This window comes from Hemibagrus wyckioides, linkage group LG27 (genome assembly GCF_019097595.1).
Source record: "Hemibagrus wyckioides isolate EC202008001 linkage group LG27, SWU_Hwy_1.0, whole genome shotgun sequence".
Taxonomy (NCBI): Eukaryota; Metazoa; Chordata; class Actinopteri; order Siluriformes; family Bagridae; genus Hemibagrus; species Hemibagrus wyckioides.
Genome location: NC_080736.1, coordinates 19,769,282 through 19,789,281, shown reverse-complemented (window position 1 = coordinate 19,789,281; position 20,000 = coordinate 19,769,282). Strand labels below are relative to the sequence as shown.

The 20,000-nt window shown below is 42.6% G+C and overlaps 2 protein-coding genes across 4 annotated transcripts in view; both read left to right on the top strand.

The window, feature by feature from the left end:
* adcy9 (adenylate cyclase 9) overlaps positions 1 to 12,967 on the top strand; it is a 27,067-nt gene extending 14,100 nt beyond the window's left edge. The window contains exons 2-10 of one of the 2 annotated variants that reach the window (XM_058381909.1): positions 1,297 to 1,451; positions 1,628 to 1,735; positions 2,669 to 2,910; positions 3,388 to 3,490; positions 3,940 to 4,148; positions 4,991 to 5,150; positions 5,443 to 5,591; positions 5,826 to 5,852; positions 6,129 to 12,967. In XM_058381909.1, coding sequence (XP_058237892.1) covers positions 1,297 to 1,451; positions 1,628 to 1,735; positions 2,669 to 2,910; positions 3,388 to 3,490; positions 3,940 to 4,148; positions 4,991 to 5,150; positions 5,443 to 5,591; positions 5,826 to 5,852; positions 6,129 to 7,440 — 2,465 coding nt within the window. In that variant the 3' untranslated portion in view covers positions 7,441 to 12,967. Of the gene's footprint in view, positions 1 to 1,296; positions 1,452 to 1,627; positions 1,736 to 2,668; positions 2,911 to 3,387; positions 3,491 to 3,939; positions 4,149 to 4,990; positions 5,151 to 5,442; positions 5,610 to 5,825; positions 5,853 to 6,128 lie in introns of both variants that reach the window. The other variant, XM_058381907.1, reaches the window with a different exon arrangement.
* Positions 12,968 to 14,643: 1,676 nt separating this feature from the next.
* crebbpa (CREB binding protein a) overlaps positions 14,644 to 20,000 on the top strand; it is a 31,403-nt gene continuing 26,046 nt past the window's right edge. For both annotated transcript variants that reach the window (XM_058381582.1, XM_058381581.1), the window contains exon 1: positions 14,644 to 15,550. In XM_058381582.1, coding sequence (XP_058237565.1) covers positions 15,472 to 15,550 — 79 coding nt within the window. In that variant the 5' untranslated portion in view covers positions 14,644 to 15,471. The remainder of the gene's footprint in view (positions 15,551 to 20,000) is intronic.

The following is a 20,000-nucleotide window of genomic DNA, read 5'->3' as shown; positions in this document are numbered from 1 at the left end:
TTCTCTCTCTCTCTCTCTCTCTCTCTCTCTCACTCACTCACTCACTCACACACACACACACACAGTCAGTCTCCTGTGAGGTTCATTCTCTCTCTCTCCATTTCTCTCTCTCTCTCTTGTACTCAAGTCTCTGTCCCACTAAACCCCCACCCCAGTAGTTGGCAGACTGAGTGGAAACACTGTGATTAGATGGGAGAAGAGCAGAACTAAAAGATAGACGGTAGCACTTTGTCGTTTACACACACGCGCGCACACACACACACAGATGTATGTGGTAATCAAGGCATCATGTGCACAAAGCATTAATCCTTTCCAGAGAAGTGAAAAGCTGCAACATGCCAACCACAAGACAAAGCTAGCGCAGGTCAGGGGGTCATGTGACAGGAAATGATGCATGCTCAGTTAAGAGGGGCTTGATGTGAGCGTACACTAGAAATCTCTTCTGATTTGGAGTAAAGTACTATTACATTTTCATATTCTGAACAAAATCTCACTTTTTTTAAATTAATGAGGTGATGGTGATGTGTTCTCACCGGATTTTTGAAGATAGTCAGAGCAACATGGTGAACGTCACTGCTGGCCCTGGCTTTACTTATGTTTGTTTTTATTTCTCATTGATTTATTACTTCTTATAATATCTTGTCACTCGTTTGACCTTTTTGCTTTTTAGGCAGTAATCAAATTCTTTGACAGGCAATGGAGGCCTGAGGTCCTATTTTTTGGAGCTCCAGGGAAAAGACACTGTGTGTGTGTGTGTGTGTGTGTGAGATGCTCAGCTATGGATAAGTATGGTGAAATGGTGCAGATTTACACACATATGCAAGTCACTCAACGTGATAGCTCGAGGAAAATACACACACACACACACACACCCCAGTCCAGCAGGTGTGTAGGAAATGAATAGCTCCCTCTTGGGGGTGTGTTCACCTTGTCATGGCGTGTAGATCCATGTGTATTTTAAGGTTGTTTGTGTGTGATGGCACAGGTTTGCATAAAGTGCATGGAGTTGCTCTGCTTTACTCTCGCCATAGATAGGGTGTGTGTGTGTGTGTGTGTGTGTGTGTGTGTGTGCATTGTTTGGCAGGCTCATTTGCATGTGGTTGTGATGACAATGATAGTAACATTAGAATGAATAAATAGCTTTGTATCTCAGAATAGATGAAATTCATGAGTCATGTGACCACTGTTTGCACATGGACTAAAAAACAAATTTAAAAAAAAAAGAGAGAGAAAATGCGACAGTATTTTTTAAAGTGTGTTAAACTGTCGTGTGTGCGGGTGTGTGTTTGCACGCAGGATTAAAGACATATCTAATCTCCGGGAAGAAGATGGGTTCACAATGCGGCTGTTCTCAGAACAGTCTGGGACGAGACAACACTGAAACACCAAGACCCTCCCCCCACACACACACTTCTGAACTCACACACTCTGCTACGGCTGACCACAATAAGGTAGGTCTCGCACAAACACACACATGCAAACTTGCACACACCCGTGTCTGCTCTCTGATCCACACACCCACACACATCTCCATGTCATATGTATAAATAGCCATTTACAGGCCGCTAATGCTCTCTCGCTCTTATGCTTGCTCTCTCTCTCTCTCTCTCTCCCTCCCTTTCTTTAGACTCCCTGTGTGTCCTGTACTGTAGTAGTGGAGGGAGCTGGGAATTTGCCGGCTGATGAGACGACACAAAATGGCTGCCAGGATGAATATAAAGCCAACAGCAGCAAGGTAAACACCTCAACACAGAGCAATAAACATCATCTTTATCTAACAGTTCAGTGATGAAGCCCCTATGCTCTCAGCGTGAGGCAGAAAACCATGCTCGTTGTGTGCAGTCCACAGAACTATTTTGCTGCCCGACTAGTCAACATTCTCACAGCACAGACTAGTGAGCGTACAGGTCGACTCAACCCGAAAATAATCTGAATGGACTGTCTAGAAAAATCAACTCGGGCACCTGCATAAAGCCGACTGTGAATACAGAGCATGTGTAAATACTGACCTATCTTTTGATGAGTGTGTTTAGCTGTTGTTCTTTTGATGATGTCACTAAGCGGCTCCTCCTCAGGATAATCCATAGGACGGTGACTGATGAAACACACACACACACTAATAAATTCCCAGTCATATTTTCTTCTTTTGATGCTCATGATATTTACAGAATCTTTAAATGGAAGTGTCTATAGGGTGCTGCAATTCTCACTAACAATCAGATGAAGTGCTTCGATATAAGCAGGAAATGAACTTGTGGCCTTATTGACGAGATTGTCTTTCTGTTTGAAGCCAGGCTTTTAGCTCACTTCAGTCCAGACTGAGGGGTTTAAGATTATACGTATAATAAAACACACACGTTGTGATCAGCAACAAACAGTTTATCTCCAAAAACTAGAGTTTTATTCCAGATGCTTTGTGTGATGGCATCGTTTTACTCTATTGGCATTCACACTCACACACACACACACACACACACAGTTGCTATAGGAACCAGTGCTGCTGGTGTGTGGACGCTGCTGAAATTGATATTACAACAGTGATTGTGACTCGCATGATTATATTATTAGGGCAACGTACACAAAATGACATTTTAACCCAAACATTTATTTATGAAATGTTATTTCTGTCTAATTTAGGTAACTAAATGCGATCTTGTGTCCTTCTCAGTTCCCAAAAGCAGTAAACGGGCTTCTCAGTCCGCTGTGTGAGGAGGCTGTCCGAGCGAGCCAGGCCTCCCTGTGCGAGATGCTTGGGAAGGATAGGAGTCTGGGGGCAGGGTCGACAGGGGGAGGTGGAGCCGGGACTGGAGGAGGTGGGGCCATGGACCACTCTGCGTTAATTCCGCTCCGCAGCAAAGGGTTCAGAGAGAAGAGCGATGTGCACTTCGTGGAGGTCATTAAGGAGGACAGGTGAGAAGTGAGACATGTGGCGAGTAAAACAATATTCACACATGCAGTGATTTTATTGCTGACCGTCGCTGAACGTTGAAGTCGGCAGGAGGCGTTCCTACTCCTGGTTGCCATGGTAAAAACATTTACCATGTGTGGGTGTCACAATTAGGCTTTCACATTTTACAACATATCAGTTTTCTTGTTGCTGAAAGGAAACATTCTGGAGGGACAGCATTTCATACCAAAATAACATTCAGCAGTGTATATATGTATATGGACCACATGCTCTCTGCTGTCTCCACATCCAGTGGAAATGGCTGTATCAAGTTGCTGGACACACCATCGGTCATGTCACCAGATCTCACTGAAAATGAATGGTCTCTGGTTGCTTTGTTGCTGTGATTCACTGTATGCGTGAATGTAGCATAAGAAGGAGTTTGTGTTTGACAGTTGTGTAACTTGTTTCTTTTCCTTTGCTTGTTTTTCCTCTCTCAGCTTAATGAAGGATTATTTCTTCAAGCCACCAATCAACAAACTGAGTCTGAACTTCCTCGAGAAATCCCTGGAGTCTGCCTATCGTAAAAACTACCAGCAGGAGGTAAGTACACACAGACACACACACTTCAGTTTTCTGCCATGTTGTTCGTAATGGTTCATTTTTATGCAACAATGCACCCTTTTGAAATGCACGACAGTTGTTCGTGTATAATTGCTCAAGTGCTGCACCTTAGTGGATAAACAGTTACACACTAAGATCAAAAACGGTCAGTGGCGGATTCAGCGTCCCGGCTTCCGCAGCACATTGGCACTGTGGGTGTGTCCAAAACCACAACCTATTTCCTATATTGGTCACTTAAGGATCAACAGTACTGTTTCACTACCATTTTTCCACAGTAGACATGTTCCAAACTCCATACTTTATTATACAGGCTATAAACACCTTCATAAAAGCCCTTTTTGTGACTGTATGCCCTTTTGTATCTGTGTCCTGATGGATTGTGACAATTATATCTTCTCCAATAACAATCTTCTCTCTCTCTCTCTCAGGTGATAAGCCACACCCCTGTACAGACGTTTGCCAGTCCTGTGTTTAGCTCACTGCTGGACGTGCTACTGTCGTGCGCCGTCTTCCTCGCCCTCACTCTTGCCTGCTTCCTCTACCCGATGGTTGCCATGGAGATGCCTCCTGCCACCACGTTCGGCCTGGCGGTGACCGCCGGTGTACTCGAGCTGGTTTCTCTCATTCTGTCCATTCGGTGAGAAAACAACAGAACAGCGAGTTAAAATTCACTAAGACAACTATACGTCAACTATAAATATTTTTATTGTGCATCAATTATCAATAATTTTTACATTTCGGACAGTATGTTGCTTTTGCTATTTTTCTGCCTAATAGTGCACATCCAGTTGCAAATCTGTGCCTTCTTTTAGAAGTCTTTGATGGAAGCATTTTTTATTTTATTATTCAAAATGGCAAATCTCTTTTTTTGAAGCTAGTTTGGTTACTTGCAAATGCTTTAGTGCTGTTGCACCTCATGCCAGCAGCACAGTAGCATGTTAATGTTGCTGTGCTGTGATTAAATTGTAAATAAGAGTGGGACGAGGTAGGTGTACCCCACCCGCTCCAGGGGCACTGCATCATGGCTGACCCTGCACTCTGACCCCAACTCACAAGGATGAGAAAGAATTTCAATGTGCAGTAATGTATATGTGACAAATAAAGACAGCTTACCTAATAACAAACTATTTTGGAGTTTCTAGACCAACACTGAGCACTTTACATGTAAGTGAGACCGAATGAAAGAACATTCATCGTTTCTACGTCATGCATCATGTAACTCTTCATGCATTAACAATAGTGGTGCGCATCTCTCCTTTAGGGAAGCGTGCCTCTTCGTTTGAAAATAATTATACACTGCATTCTGTTGTTCTTACTTGTACAGAGGTCATGTCTCCTTCAGTAAAACTGACAGTCACTAAGGCCGCACCTTTTCCTCTGAGATCGAAAGACTTAGAAAAGCCTGAAGGAGAAACATTATTAAACATCAGTGCACCAGTGTGAATTAGTGAATTTTTCACACCACTTCCATCCCCACAGTATGACCTTTTACCTGGACAACGTGTTCAGCTGTACTCAGTCGCTTCTGAAGCTGGTGTCAGGCTGGGTGCCCCGTCATGTGGTCGGTGCTGTCCTCGTGTCACTTCCTGCCATCTCGGTTTTCTCACACCTGGCCTGCAGCCTCCACCTGCACATTCATGTAAGAGAAAATGATAATGAGGCTTAAATATATATTTTTTAATTATTATACTTTTATTTATCTTATAGTTAAAGCTGAGTATCATTAGTAACTAATATGTCTTTGAGACACTTATATAGGATTTGTGAAAGTTTCTCCGCACTTTTATAACAGTTTGAGGTAAAATGTAAACTTTCTGACACTGTACATGAATTTTAATGCTGCTTAAAGTTGAAAGTCCAGCTGTTTGTGGCTCTGGCTGTTAATACATTTGAGGATTTAGGTTTCTTTTGTCTTTCTCTTGTTGCGGTAGGTAAAGATGTTCCTGTGCAGTGCCATCATCATTTCCATTATCCAATACTGCAATTTCTGCCAGCTGAGTTTCTGGATGCGCTCGGTTCTGGCCACTGCCACCGGAGTGTCTCTGCTCGCTGTACTCTACAGTGCCCCCACCGGGTCAAGGTCAGAAACCACACCACTGTGAGTTTTTTCAGTCTCTGCCAGAGGTATAATTTAGGTCAGCTCTAAAAACCAACACCATGCTTAACAATGGCAATGGATCAGAAAGTGGGCCTCAGAGTATTATTATGTGCAGGTATTCATAAGCATTGTGAATGGAATGTCTCAAGTTTGAGCTCAGATGAAATAGCAGTATGCCATTCCTCTATTTACTGATGTTAATTTCTTGTCTTCCAGCACCAGCATCGGCGTTCCAATGACTGGGTAAGTGTGTTATAGGGTGTCTAGAAGATACTAGTGTAGAGCACTCTGTTTGGAAGGTAGCCTCCAGGCTTATGTGTGCTGATCAGCTTTACTTACCAAAAACTTATTAATAAGTAGTCTGATGATTTTCATGACTAAAGTAGTTTACATATCATGCGGTCGAATAAAAGTATTACGCAAAACAGCTAGCAGTACCATCAGCCTTTTTGTAACTGTATTTTGTATTTTAGTAACTGAGTCTGAGTCACCTCATCTGTTTTCCCACCACTCTTACAGGAACTTGAGTAACAACAGTTCTGACATGGGTTGGGCAAATAAATTGAATCCTACAGCTCAATCCTACCTCCTGGTTCCAGAGGCACTCTTGTCGTTCTTCCTGCTGCTTCTCCTTGTGTGGTTCCTCAATCGTGAGTTTGAGGTCAGCTACCGCCTGCACTACCACGGCAACCTCGAGGCTGACAAGCACCGCATCAAGATCCAGACTATGCGTGACCAGGCTGACTGGCTGCTGCGCAACATCATCCCCATCCACGTGGCCGAACAGCTGAAGGTGACGCAGAGCTACTCCAAGGACCACGACAACGTCGGGGTGATCTTTGCCAGCATCGTGAACTTCAGCGAGTTCTACGAGGAGAGCTTTGAGGGTGGTAAAGAGTGTTACCGCGTGCTGAACGAGCTCATCGGCGACTTTGACGAGTTGCTGCGTAAGCAGGCGTTCTCCAGCGTGGAGAAGATCAAGACCATCGGTGCGACCTACATGGCAGCGTCCGGGCTAAACGGACGGCAGTGCCGCGATCAGACGCATCCGCACGCTCACCTGCGTGCCCTTTTCGAATTTGCGCTGGAGATGATGCGAGTTGTGGACGACTTCAACAAAAACATGCTCGGCTTCCAGTTCAAGCTGCGCATTGGCTTCAATCACGGACCGCTGACCGCTGGCGTCATTGGCACCACCAAGCTGCTATACGACATCTGGGGCGACACGGTGAACATTGCCAGCCGTATGGACAGTACTGGTGTTGAGTGCCGCATTCAGGTGAGTGAGGAGAGCCACGCTGTGCTTAGTGCGATGGACTATGCCTTTGATTACCGTGGCACAGTGAATGTCAAAGGGAAGGGGCAGATGAGGACCTATCTGTACCCCAAACTTAACGAGAGCGGGTCCAAACAATCCTCAGAGCCCATGAGCAAGGAAGAGAATACCAACAACTTGCCTAACAAGGCACTCGCCATCGCACCCAATTCGACACCCGCACTATCGTCTGCGGCCAATCACAGTTGTTCCTCTTCTTCCACCGGCGCCTGTCATAACAGCCGCGGTGTGCCACAGGGACCTAGCGTAGGCCCATCTAATTTGTCAGAAGAATGGCACAAAGACACTTTCAGAGACCCTTTGCTCACAGGCAAGTCTTCGGAGAGTTCTCCTCCCGCACCAACGTTTGGTGGCACAAAGCCACCTTCAATAGCACAGATTAGTGCTCCGCTAGCCAGACCAGAGACACCTTTACGAGCTGCGGAAGAGGAGGAGGAGGAAGAAGAAGAAGAGGCAAATGAACGCTCAAGGCTCCGAGTGGGAGAGAGGCTTTAATCTGCCCCTGAAGCTGCTGATCTTCACTGTCTATCTGCCTCACTTCTTTGTTTTCTGGGGCATGAGGGTATATATTTCACTGAGGTTCACCTCCTGAGGTGCCTTAATAATCAACATTAGATGTAAGAGACCAAGCTGTTTGAGCTCCTGCTTAAAGAACTATAACATTAAAGTAAAGAAGGTTATTTAGAAGGGGGGAGGGGAGGGGGGATTCTGTGTGGATCACAGTCTGGCACAAAATGAAAGACAGGAAAAAGTCGAGCGGCGGTTTTTACGTTTCCGAGGTTCTCATTATTACAGTGGCGTGCTTTTTTATGTTCGTTAAAGTGCCTTCGGTAAAGATGAATACTCGCACACGATCAGATAACTACGTGAACAAATCGGAGATGATGGAACAATGCTAGCATGCCGTTTTTAAAGACTATGACAACGGACAATTCTGTGGTTTTTCGATTTATTTTCCTAATACAGTTTTGTTAATATATTGCAGTTATTTTTTTTTTTTTTTTTTTTTTTGCTGTACTCATTTCTTAATTTCAGAATATGTGACCTTAAGGATGAAAAAAAAAAAGTGCCAGTGGCTAGAAATAAGCAGAAGTGTTGAATCATAAATCAGGGGAATTTCATTTAAATAGGTTAGAGCGTCGCTCTTGGGCAATCATTTCTTTGTAAGAAGTTTAAAATTTCGAACTCTTATTAATTTTTTTTTTTTTTTTGCTAGGAGCAAGTCTGAGCACAGCTATTCAACCAAGTTTTTTGCAAAATGCACACGAAAAAAAAATTTGAGGTGTTGAGGTTACCGTCTGCTGTCTAATCACAATCGTAGAGACGGTAACGGACGGAGTTTATGGGCTACAACTGGCCTGTGCCAGTGTGAGATAATTGCTAGCAAAAGGGAATATAAGTAACGCACAATACAACAGTATCAGAAACACAGCCAAACACGTTCTAATAGGCATGTGCTGAGAAAATGATTTTTCATTTATCTGCTTTTATTCGCAATAATATTACCGTAGTGTGTTTTTCAGTTCACTACACAAAAAAAAATTGTACCTCAGTTGGAACACCAGTTTAGTTATTTAAAAAAAAAAAAAAAAAAAAGCTAAAAATTTTCTCACATGTACCGAAAACAGAAAATACATTTTATTAAGCAATGGAGCATATGAAGCTATTTTGGTTAAAGAAACGCGTGTCAGTTTCTCAAACTCCTGTGAAGTCCTAAAAACTGCAAAACTCCTATATAATAACATTACAACGTCAATAAGGAGTAAATCCAGAGCGTTCCAGATGTTTCACATCGGTATGAAGAGATTACGAGGGCCATAATGAGTGCGCACTCTAATTAAAGTGGGTCAAAAGACGCTAAGAAAAACGCCGGTCCTCGTTTCTTAATTTCAGCGTAAATATTTTCCGTAGGCCAAACCGAACAAATTGACAAAAGTTTTCCGTCTAGCCACGCCCACAAAACACTGAAGAGCTGAACGCGGCGACTAAACAGTGCCTCCTAAACACGGCGTGCGCTAAATCTTCCTGCAACACGGTGCACTGGCTACCATTGACGCACACTAACGCTTCCTTTATTTCTTTTTAATAGGGCGCCATGTTATTTCACTATCGAATAAGCGTATAGTTGTTTTGAAGCATCGAGGTTCACGTTAGTGAGTGTCCTTACGCGTTGAGTACAAACGTTTTTCCGAACTGATCACATTTTCGCGAACACCACGCGCGCTCCTGCGAATGATTTCTAAATGAATTAGTTGTGATGTTTCTAAGTGAGGCCCGTTTTTGTCGATTCATTGGCGCTGATGTAATAAAGCCCTGACTTATTTATTGGCGCAAACCTACTTTTGTATCTCGTTCACATGAAGGGAGTATGGTCATATTTTTTTCCTCATCACCTTTTAAACACCATCTCAGTGACTTCTCCTAGTTTGGTGGGAGTTTCCCCATCGCCTTACACTTTACACTGTGCAGCGCTGTGCAGCAATACAGTAAAAAGAATCTCGGATTCATGATATTTCAGCCCGACAGCACAAAAAAAAAAAAAAAATCACATAACAGAATACAGTAAAGGAATCATAAGGGATTGTAAAAAAAAACAAACAAACAAAAAAACAGTGAAGCATTTAGCCCAGTTATTACTGTGAATGATTTTTATTTGTTCTAAGAAGAATTTCCTATCGATTGTTTTTTTTTTTTTTCTTCATTCTTTCTGAAGTCGGTCGAAAGCGTTCTCTGAAACACGTCAGACGAGGACAAAACACTTAAGATGTTCGACGCCGGATATAGGACGCGTCCTGTTTGAGTGGGATTGATTTCTCGGATCGTGCCAGTAGCGTCCGGTGTCCGCGCTCTCTCCCGTGGCCTTGGGGTGGAACCTTTCTGCTGTATCTGTGTGTTTCCAGTCGTGCCATGTTGTTATTAAATGCGTTGCTCTCTTTGGTGGAGTGGAATTTTTATTTTCATTTTTCTTTCTCCGGTGCCTTTTGTTTTTCTTTTCCTATTTTTCCCCTCAGAGTGAGAGAAAGCGATGCTGTTCTCGTCAAGCCTTTTTTTTTTTTTTTTCCTTTAAGCAGATCTTGCTCTGTAGTCTTTCTGCCTCCCCCAACATTCCTCTAATCTACAAGGGAATAATCTTTTCTTTTAATGGCATTACATTTCAATCATGTAGCAGATTGAAACGTCGATCGTTTGTTCTTCAGGATCGAAAAGTATCTGGTCCGAGCTTGAGCAGAAGAAGGACTCGCTCGCCGTCCTGTGCTTATAGAAGAGTTCTCCGCCATCACTGACAAATCTGCTGGTCTGGATATAGGAACGTCAGAGCAACCTAAAGGCTAACCAGGGTTTGAAAAATGCGAAATGCACAGGGATACTCGATATTTGAAGATGATTCATTTATAATACGAAAGATTTAACAAAATGGAACACAATGCGTAGGTGTGATTCGAGCTACTTAAACGTTTTAGCCATTTATACACCGTTTGGTGTTTTCGAACCATTTAATTCCCGTTCTCGCTCGTGTTACAGCAGCTGTAAACACTGTACATCACTCTGTAACAGTCAGGTAAAGCGTTTCCTGTCACTGGAGACTCCTTTCAGAAAAGTCTCCTTACAGAAAACAAGAAAAATCGAATTTTTACTCTTTGTTAAATGAAAGCCGTTTCAAAATCTGTAGCCATCTCACTCTGATCTCAGATCAGTGGTTCTTCACACGTTCCTCGGTCCGGCAGCAGATCCGTGTTGGTGAAAAAGTGGTGCTGGTTAACTGTAATCTCTCTCCTGGGCTTCGAACCCACAGCCTTGTGGTGCAGAGCATGGCATTATGACAGTAAAGTCATTACATTTGCTGCTCACAAGGTCCTAAGAATTTCCAAGTTTTTTTTTTTTCCCTTCTCCAGAAAAACAATCCAGTGCCTTTTTTTTTTTTCTTCTTTTAATTTTTGTATTTTTTCCTCTAGCACTTTCTCAGAAACAAAACGAATCGTCTCCTGCATCACTCTTAGATTCCAGCTACATGGAAATAGAAAATAAATAAATAAAATAAAAGATCAACACTGTGTATCTTGATATGGATATAACTTGGGATGGATAAGGGATTTCTTTGTTTTTGTTTGTTTTAAATTGATTAGTTGTAATGGTGCACTGCTTTTTCTGACCACGCCACACTAAAGTCTGAGTCACTCCAGATGTTTATGTATCACACCATCAGCAAGGAAATGTATAAGAAAACAAAAAATTTTAAAAAGGGAAAAAAAAAAAAAGCAATGCAAGCTGACAGTATTTAAAGGTAATTACTCACTCATGCCTAGCTCTCTGTGTTAGAGGTTTATTTATATCTTTTTTTTTTTTTTCTTTTTTTTTTTAAGTACCAAAATACGAATCTTTTTGATGTTGAACGGAGACGAGTGGGACAGTTCGAATGTTTGGCACGCCATTTTCACTCCAGCTTAACCCCTACCCGTGAGCTACGCCTCTGATAGAGAATAAAGGGAATGAACTCGAGGTTGTATCTCGATACTGGTTGTATCACTCCGTCGCTGACTGCGGGAATCCACTTAGCCCTTATCAGATTTTGAAGTGGAGTCGCTCAGCCATTTCTAAGGCGAGGCATAAGTACAGGCTTATAAACGAACTTCAAACTCTAGGCCACGCCCTCCGTCCGAGTCTGACGCCAACGTGGAGAGACTTAATATCACGTGTTGAAGAAGAGCGTCAATGTGCTTTCTATAGATACATGGCACGAATGATGTTTTTGTGTCGTTCCGAGGGCCGATGAGGCGATAAATTACACATGCTAACAAAAACAAAACATGGCTTTTTCTTATTGGCTTTATCCACCATGGTCTGCATTACTATAGTCCCGCCCTCTTGCTTTTTTTTTTTTTTTTTTTCCCCCCCCCAGAGGTCAAAGTTTAGATTAATTCGCCATCAGTCTGTCTGATGTTTTGCATCTCATTGGTGGACACTGTGACTTTTTATTAAAGACACGCCCCCAAGTCCATCAAAAAGAAGTTCCTGTCCTATATTAGAAAGTGGATCATGAAAATCATCAGCCATAAACGACCTCGGCACAACACACCTCCGGATGTTTTTCGTAGCGAGTTAGCAGTTGAGCTAACAACTCACGCTAGCCAGGTAGTTATGACCCTGAGCGAAGTTTCAAGCAGTTCATGCTAATACTTCAGCACACGTTATGCACTTATCTGATCCTCTAAGCTACTTGTGTAACCCTAACTCTAGGGGACGTCGGCGCGTCAGAAACAGTACCGGGACACGACGTTTGTATAAAACCGTAATTACGACAAGAAGCTAGCATGCTAGCCAGAAAACCGGCTAGTAAACCAACTTGGAAGATATTTCCACGCACTAAACTCGCTCTTGCCAACGATTCCATTCGGGACGCGATTTCTTTGCTGGTTTTCGAAGACCCGAGGTGTGAATTTTAACGTGAACTTTGTTGAATCCAGACAGGACAGATCTGTAGAAAAGTCGTGCCTTTATGTTGGAAGCTGATTAAATATCTTAAATGATGAATTTGTGTGTGTAAAAAAAAAATATATATATATATATATGGATTAGGTTTTTGGTGTGGTACCAAAGGCGAGAAACAACAAAAAAAAAAAAAGTGCCATCAAATCTACCTTTTTATTAAATGAGTATTATATATTTGCCATATGGGAGGATGTTTTTATGTGAACCAAAGAGATCTGACAAATTTATTTTGCCTTCGATGTTTATTTTCCTCTGTGTGTGTGTGTAGTATATGTCACATGCTTGAATATGATTTTATTATTATTATTATTATTTTTCCGTGCACATTATACATTTAATCCCTACATGAGCATAATCTGTATACATTTGCACAATTCACTTTGTATGTACATATCCATATGTATTTTCTTTTTTCTTTTTTTTCTTTTTTTTTGGAAAATTTCAAGATTGAAAGTACATGTGCATGTGCCAGATTTGGAGAGCAGGAAAAAAAAACAATGCAAAAAAAAAAAAAAATAAGCTATTGTCACTGGTGTGTCGGTGTGTGGTTGTGATTTCTTGGAGTGTGTGAGTTGACGTCAGCCGGACGAAGAAAAAAAATATATACAAATGTAAAAGGGTGTTTATATGTTTTTTTTTTACTTTTGGGGTTTTTTTTTTTTTCAAAGCAAATTTTTTTCTTGAATTATTTTACACGAGGTTGAAATTTTCTCACGTTTACTGCTGTTGTATGCAACTCTCTCACAGAGCAGTAGTCTGTACATGTAGATACACCGATCAGGCATAACATTATGACCACTGCCAGGTGCCGTGAATAAGACTGATGATCTCCTCATCATGGCAGCTGTTAGTGGGTGGGATATATTAGGTAGTAGGTGAACATTTTGTCCTTAAAGTTGATGTGTTAGAAGCAGGAAAAATGGACAAGCGTAAGGATTTGAGCGAAGGACCAAATTGTGACGGCTAGACCACTGGATCAGAGCATCTCCAAAACTGCAGCTCTTGTGGGGTGTTCCCAGTCTGCAGCGGTCAGTATCTATCAAAAGTGGTCCAAGGAAGGAACAGTGGTGATCTGGCGACAGGGTCGTGAGCGGTCAAGGCTCACTGATGCACGTGGGGAGAGAAGGCCCGTGTGATCCGATCCAACAGACGAGCTACTGTTGCTCAGATTGCTGAAGAAGTTAATGCTGGTTCTGATAGAAGGGGGTCAGAATACACAGCGCAGGACGGGTCAGGGGTGTTTAGTCAGCAAAAGGGGGACCAACATGATATTAGGTCATAATCTTATGTCGGATCGGTGTATTTAATGCTGTTCAGAAGATATCACGCATTCACTACATTCATCTCTTGGAGAACCTTTCACTTCGCCAAGCACCAAGTGTTTGTGTTTTCTACTTAAAAATAATGAACCTTAAGACGCGGCAGGAGAAATGCGGCACGAGGGTCTGGGTTTAATAATGTCTGAATCTGAATTCTCGTGCCTTTATATGAGCTTTTCTTGTACATATTAGGAATGAAATTAAACTTTAGGCTAATCAGAGGGACAGATTTTTAAACTTTGTGGAACAAAATTTTCCGTAACGCTTCGTCTGAAGAAAGCAGAAGAGATGGGGTTCGATCTGTGACCACGATTTCGAATTTGCACAAAAACGGCCACCAAAATTGTATCGGAAACGTTTGCTTAAAATCGCCACGCATGAGTATTATTTGTATCCTTGCACACTAATTCCAGTCACGCGTCGCCATTTCACCGTGATGTCATTCGACTGAAACGACTAGTGACGTTAAAATTCAGCGCTTTTTTTTTTGTTAAGTTCATTCCTCTTTACGTCACTTCCTGTGGATTTTAAAAACTGATGGGGGGGGGGGAGATACCAAAAATCTAAAGTTCGGTCAAAGTGTCTGCGAAGCCGCCCTGTTCATGCAAATGTTCACTTTTAATTGAATTCGATAAGAAATAATGAATCTCCAAAAGCTTACGCATGCGCACTACTGTCAAGTTCACTCGCGCTCATTTCTGCAGTGAGAAGCGGGGCGTTTGTTCGGTTTTGTTTATTTATTTATTTATTTACGGAGGCGTGTATTTATGGTGCGTTGTCGCCCCCTGTCGGTGGAGAGGCGCGCGATTGCGTGACGCTCGTCTCATTACGTAAGCGCGTGTGAGCCCCTCCCCCTCTAGCTGGAAAAAGAAAAAAAAAAAGTTTTTTTTTTTGTATCGAAGGAATCAACAGCCGCCATCTTGTCGCGGCTTGGAAATCAGGATTTCGATACGGCGCTATTTTTTAATTTCGAAACAGCGCGTCCGAGTCGACGTTCGACGACAAGTTTCGGCCCGAGACGCCGCCGGTGAATCGCGACGAAGCTTATTTTGGCGAAAAATCCTGGAATTCAGCGGCATTTCGTCGGCCACGAAGCCCCCCCCTTTTCGCCTTATTACCTTTGATTTCCCCCTTCGGTTCGTGTGTCGTTTAAACCGAGAGAGGGGGAGCCGTCGGGCGGCGGACAGCATCGGCGGGACGTTTGCAGAAAATAACCATCAACATTATGATGCATTTGTGCATTTTTAAACCTCGTTCGGATGTGTGTGTGTGTGTCTTTTTGCACGATTTTTTTTTGACGTCAGAGAAAAGGTTTTGATGAGGATGCACATTTAACCATCGCCGCGACGACGAGGAAGCGCAGCGCCAAGATTTCCTCTGGAATATCTACATTTCCCGAAGAAAAAAAAATAATTTAAACTCCCATTTCTTGAAAAGGAAATCTTATATATAAATATATATATTCTCCTCGAGGCTAATTTAACGACGATAATGTGGGTGTTGGGTGTTGGATTATCATGGGGTAAATGGCGGTGGCGCTGTTGGTACTCTTTTGAGAATTCCTCCTCGCTGCTATGCTAGCTTAGCTAATTAGCAACGTCTAAGCGAAGTGAATTTCGCGGAGCGTTCAGGTTATTTTCCGCCCTGAAAGGATTTCTCTTTGTGAATATTTCTCTACATCTGATCTCTAAAACAAACAAACAACAACAATAAAAAAAAAATGGCTGATAACCTCCTCGATACTGGACCTCCGAATGCGAAGAGGCCGAAGATGACAGCACCTGCCTCAGACGGGCCAGGTAACGCTAGCTAAAGTAACTTAAATGTCAGAAAAAGTTTGCTGTGGGGTTTTCTTCTCTCTCACACACACACCACTACACACTAAACACAACTAAAATGTCCAGACTGAGGCACAGTTCTTGTTTTTCGGAGTGTTTTATTGCTGTTAAACAGACGTGTTTACCCCTGTGCTTGACACTCCAGGCTAGTTTCATACCAGAACACTCCGCTAGCTAGCGGCTAACATTTGCAGCGTAGTTTCTCCTGTCAGACCAGACACGCTCAAGTGGCTCTGTTTTTCCGAGGTATTTATTTAAAACAAGTTTATATATTTAGACATTTGTGTATAAACCTTCTTATATGTGGAGGAAGAAGTGCTTTTTGACGTACAGAGTGGAAGAAGAAAACGCCTTAACGTCCTAAGCCTGCTAGCGCACTTAATAGTGTGTGAGAAAATAATAATAATAATAATAATACTACAGACAGTGCGCGTGCAGGGACACTCCGTAGTGCGCTAGTATGCGAGTGTGGATTTGAACACGACTTCATCTTCAATGCGATGTTCTCCAGGTTAATAAACCAGGATTTCTGAACTAATTCATTCATCTTCATGTGAGGCGATCAGGCTTTAATACTCATTAAAGCTGCACATTTTTTCAGCTTAAAATGCTTTAAAAATAAACCCCTAATATTCCTCTAAATTCTCATAAACGTTCAGTATTTAATTCTTTTCTTTTGAAAGGCGTCAGTCAGTAAAAATTGCAAGAAAATTGACATTTTTGTGTTATTCGGAAAACAAAACGTTTTACATGATACTCAATTCACTATTAAAGAATAAAACCCTCTTCAAAGGTGTGAGGGGAAAATAATCAACAGCGGTGATGACCGGAGCGTGTATCCATCCTGGAGTGTTTTATTCCTCTTACACCACCACTATTATCTATAATCTATCGCCAGACGTGACTCCGTGCTGTTTATCTCCTTACAGCTAACTTTTGAACCACGAAACAAGTTCCTTCTTGTTATTCCTTACGTTCTAGCAGCTGTAGACGTTCACGCCGACAGACACGAAGCTCCGACACCAGAGACTCCCTCCCACAGACGTCTTTTCACGCGTGTCAGTCACCACTCCAGCAGTTATACGTGCTTTATAAACAAAGCTAAATCTGGTTAATATCGGCGTAAGATCACGTAGCGCGTCCCTATCCGAGCCGTTACTATGGAAACGATAGCGTGTTAGATGTTTAAGGCAGATGTGTTGTGCTAGAACGTGAATCGGCGTGATCGTCCGAGCACACGAGAGGAGAAACATCACGAGGGGGAATAATGTCAGGTGTTTAAAGCATATTCGAAGGCAAACCCGATTATCCGCGCGGGCAGAGTTAATGTCGGTGCTTAACGCCGGCGACGGAGCCGTAACGGGGCGATTGCATCATTTTCTCGCGGCACGTTTCATCACACAGGACGTGTGCAGACTTTGCGTTTCAGAACTAACCTCAGCTTCGACTAGCAAACCTTTTCTCTTCAGCCCGAACGAATCCAAACATAATCGTGATGCCTAGAGAAATATGCTTTTTTACATTTTTTTTTTTTTTTTTTTTATTATGAAACACGTTTTATTGTTTAGAGAACTGAAAAACGTGTAGGAAGTTTGTTAAATATGATTTTGAAGGTTGACGGATTTAACATCAGCTCCTCCAGTCGTTTTGTAATTATATTATTTATCAAAATAAGTTCTTACAATCTATGATTACGTCAGAAACGTTCAGTGCGAGTTAATATCGGCGTTATAGCTAATTCTGATCTATAGCATGACCGCAGTGTGTTTCTACCAGGCTGTAGAGAAAACAGAACACTGATGTGAGCAGGATCTGGCTAAAAAAAAAAACACCAATGTTTATGCGTACACCTTAATCGAATACAATCAGTCACGTTATGTGGAATTGAGTAAGTTCATGTACACAACGCAATCGGAATGAAAACGATCATCAGACAAAACTGTGACGTGTGGACATCAGTCAGGTTAAAAACACACGCGACTCAACTGGAATAAAGGCGTTCACCTGTGTGCTTATTAGAATGATAACGTTTTCACACATACACGTGAACCAGAATGAAATCGCTCAGATATACGTGTGTCGGATTTAACACGTTCACATGTCCACCTTAATCGGTTTCTAAACATGTTTACATACACGAGAGGATTGGAATGTGTGCGCATGTTATTCAGAATAAAGATGTTTACATATACACATGCTAATTGGAATACAAGTGCTCATGTACACGTGCTAATTTCATTAAAAAAAAAAAGTCGGAATAAAGACATAAAGACGTCCATAACGCAACTGGAGTGATGACAGTAAAATACACACCTTAATCGGATCTTACACATTCCTCTTCGTTTACATCATATTCCTCTCCATCTAATTAACCCTCAACCCACAGAATCTGGACTAATCCCGTTTAATGTAGCTTTGCAAGGTGAGTTGGTCCTGTGTGGTTTATGAAGACATTGGAGATGAAGCTAAAGTTTGCTCCACACATTGACTGTTTAGATCACAGGAAACGCCACTTCTTCCATCTAATCTCCAGACCGGCTTTATCTTGAATTTTGTCCTTGTTGGTGAGTAAAACAAAAAACAATGCCCATTTGACTGATTTTTGTGTCGTACACGAGCGTCTTCATGGTGCGCACGAAAGTGTTAGGTTTGTTTAGAAAATGGCTGAAATAATGTCATGGGTCGGGCCCACTGTTCGATTTAGGGGTCTCGTGTATCCAAATGCTCGTTGTTGCGGACAAGGCGTGCGGTTTATTGCCGCTGACCTGCCCCCAGGGGGTGGATTTAATGCTGGAGCATCACCCAGATGGTGTCATAAATATATCCTCTCCCTAATTTATTCAAGGCCAGTTCCCGCCTACCGGTCAGATCTCCAGTCATGTGATCTACCAGTCGCGTGTTTCTTTCCGGACAGCCTCAAAAGTGCAGTTTGTGACGCCGTCCAGAGTAAATCGAGACGCTCGGAGAAAGATGGCTATCCGCCTCCTTCCCCATACATCAGCTCACAGACGTGATTGGCTAGCGTCACCGTGATCGACAGAGCAGGCCATCCTTCCCAACCTGTGACATCATTGTGATTCACAAGATGGCGTAGACTTCTGTCATGCAGTAAAGGTCATTATATTAATCCCAGCCATATTTTTGACCCTCTTAACTTTCCTCCTTATCAACACCCCAAAGGTGCTGAACGCTGGTCAGTCCCCAGAACGAGTGTGCTTGTTAGTAAAGTCATATTAGGATTGAGATTTTCCTTCAGAGCAAAACCACGACCTGACCACACCTCACGCTGTGTGCACTAGCTGACTATGTAGTGCCCTAGTTTGAAAGCGAGGCCACTCGATTGCACACGCAGACTGCAATACCATGTTGAAAAAGACGCCGGTGTCATTTTAACAGCCAGAGATCATCTCCAGAGAAGTCAAGCTTTCTCTTTCTTCCTCTGTCACTCTCGCTCTCTCTCTCTCTCTAAGCATTTCTTCATTTATGTTTCCACAACAAAAACGTCACAGAACAGCGTGATATCGTTTCTACATGTGGTTCTTATGTGGCTCTGTTTAACGTGAACACGGAGCTCAAACCTCCAGCGCGAAGCGACGTATCGAGACGTGGAACCGCAGAGACGTGGGTTATTGTGTCCAGCTCTATGCTCATATCGTACATGCCTCTGATCCATTACAGACAAATGACCGAGAAACGAAATCTTTTGCTCTGCATTCTCTCATGCTCTTTGTTGTTTATTTTTAAAAAATGCTTTATATTGTGAGTCAAGTTGTTTGGTGACGATGTGAACACAGCTCATAGTCACAGGGAGAGAACGAGAGGCAGGGGGCGTGGAAAGAACCTGAGAGAGAGAGAGAGAGAACTAAGAAGAAAAGAGCTGGAACCAGAGAGGGAGGTATGGACAGACAGGGTGGTTCTAAAAGAGGGAGAAAGAAAGGGAATGAAAGAGAAAACAAGAGAGTGGGAAAATCTAGAGACAGATAAAGGGAAACAGAAAAGGAAAGGAAAAGAGAGAAACAAAAAGAGACGGGGGTGGATGGATGGGTAAACAAGGAGGAAACAGAAATGTTTTTTGATGGGGATATTTCTCTTATCACATGTGCTGGCTGATTAGTGGCTAACTAGTGTTCAGGAAGCTGTGTGTGTGTGTGCGTGCTCTGTACGGTGATTAGTACTGCTTGATGCTGATGTCTGGCTTATGTTAAACGCGATGAGGACGGACGCTGGCAGTCAGTTCGCAGCTCTTGCAGCACATGCTCCCATCTCCTGAAGGAACGCTCCGGAGATTTACCGCTCCTTAACGTTTGAACCCTTCAGGTTCAGTTTAAAAGTGACAGACACACAGTCCCATTCTGTGGAGTGTCTGTGACCTGCAGTTGGCCCTCCACACTGTTGTGTTGAGTCATGTGGC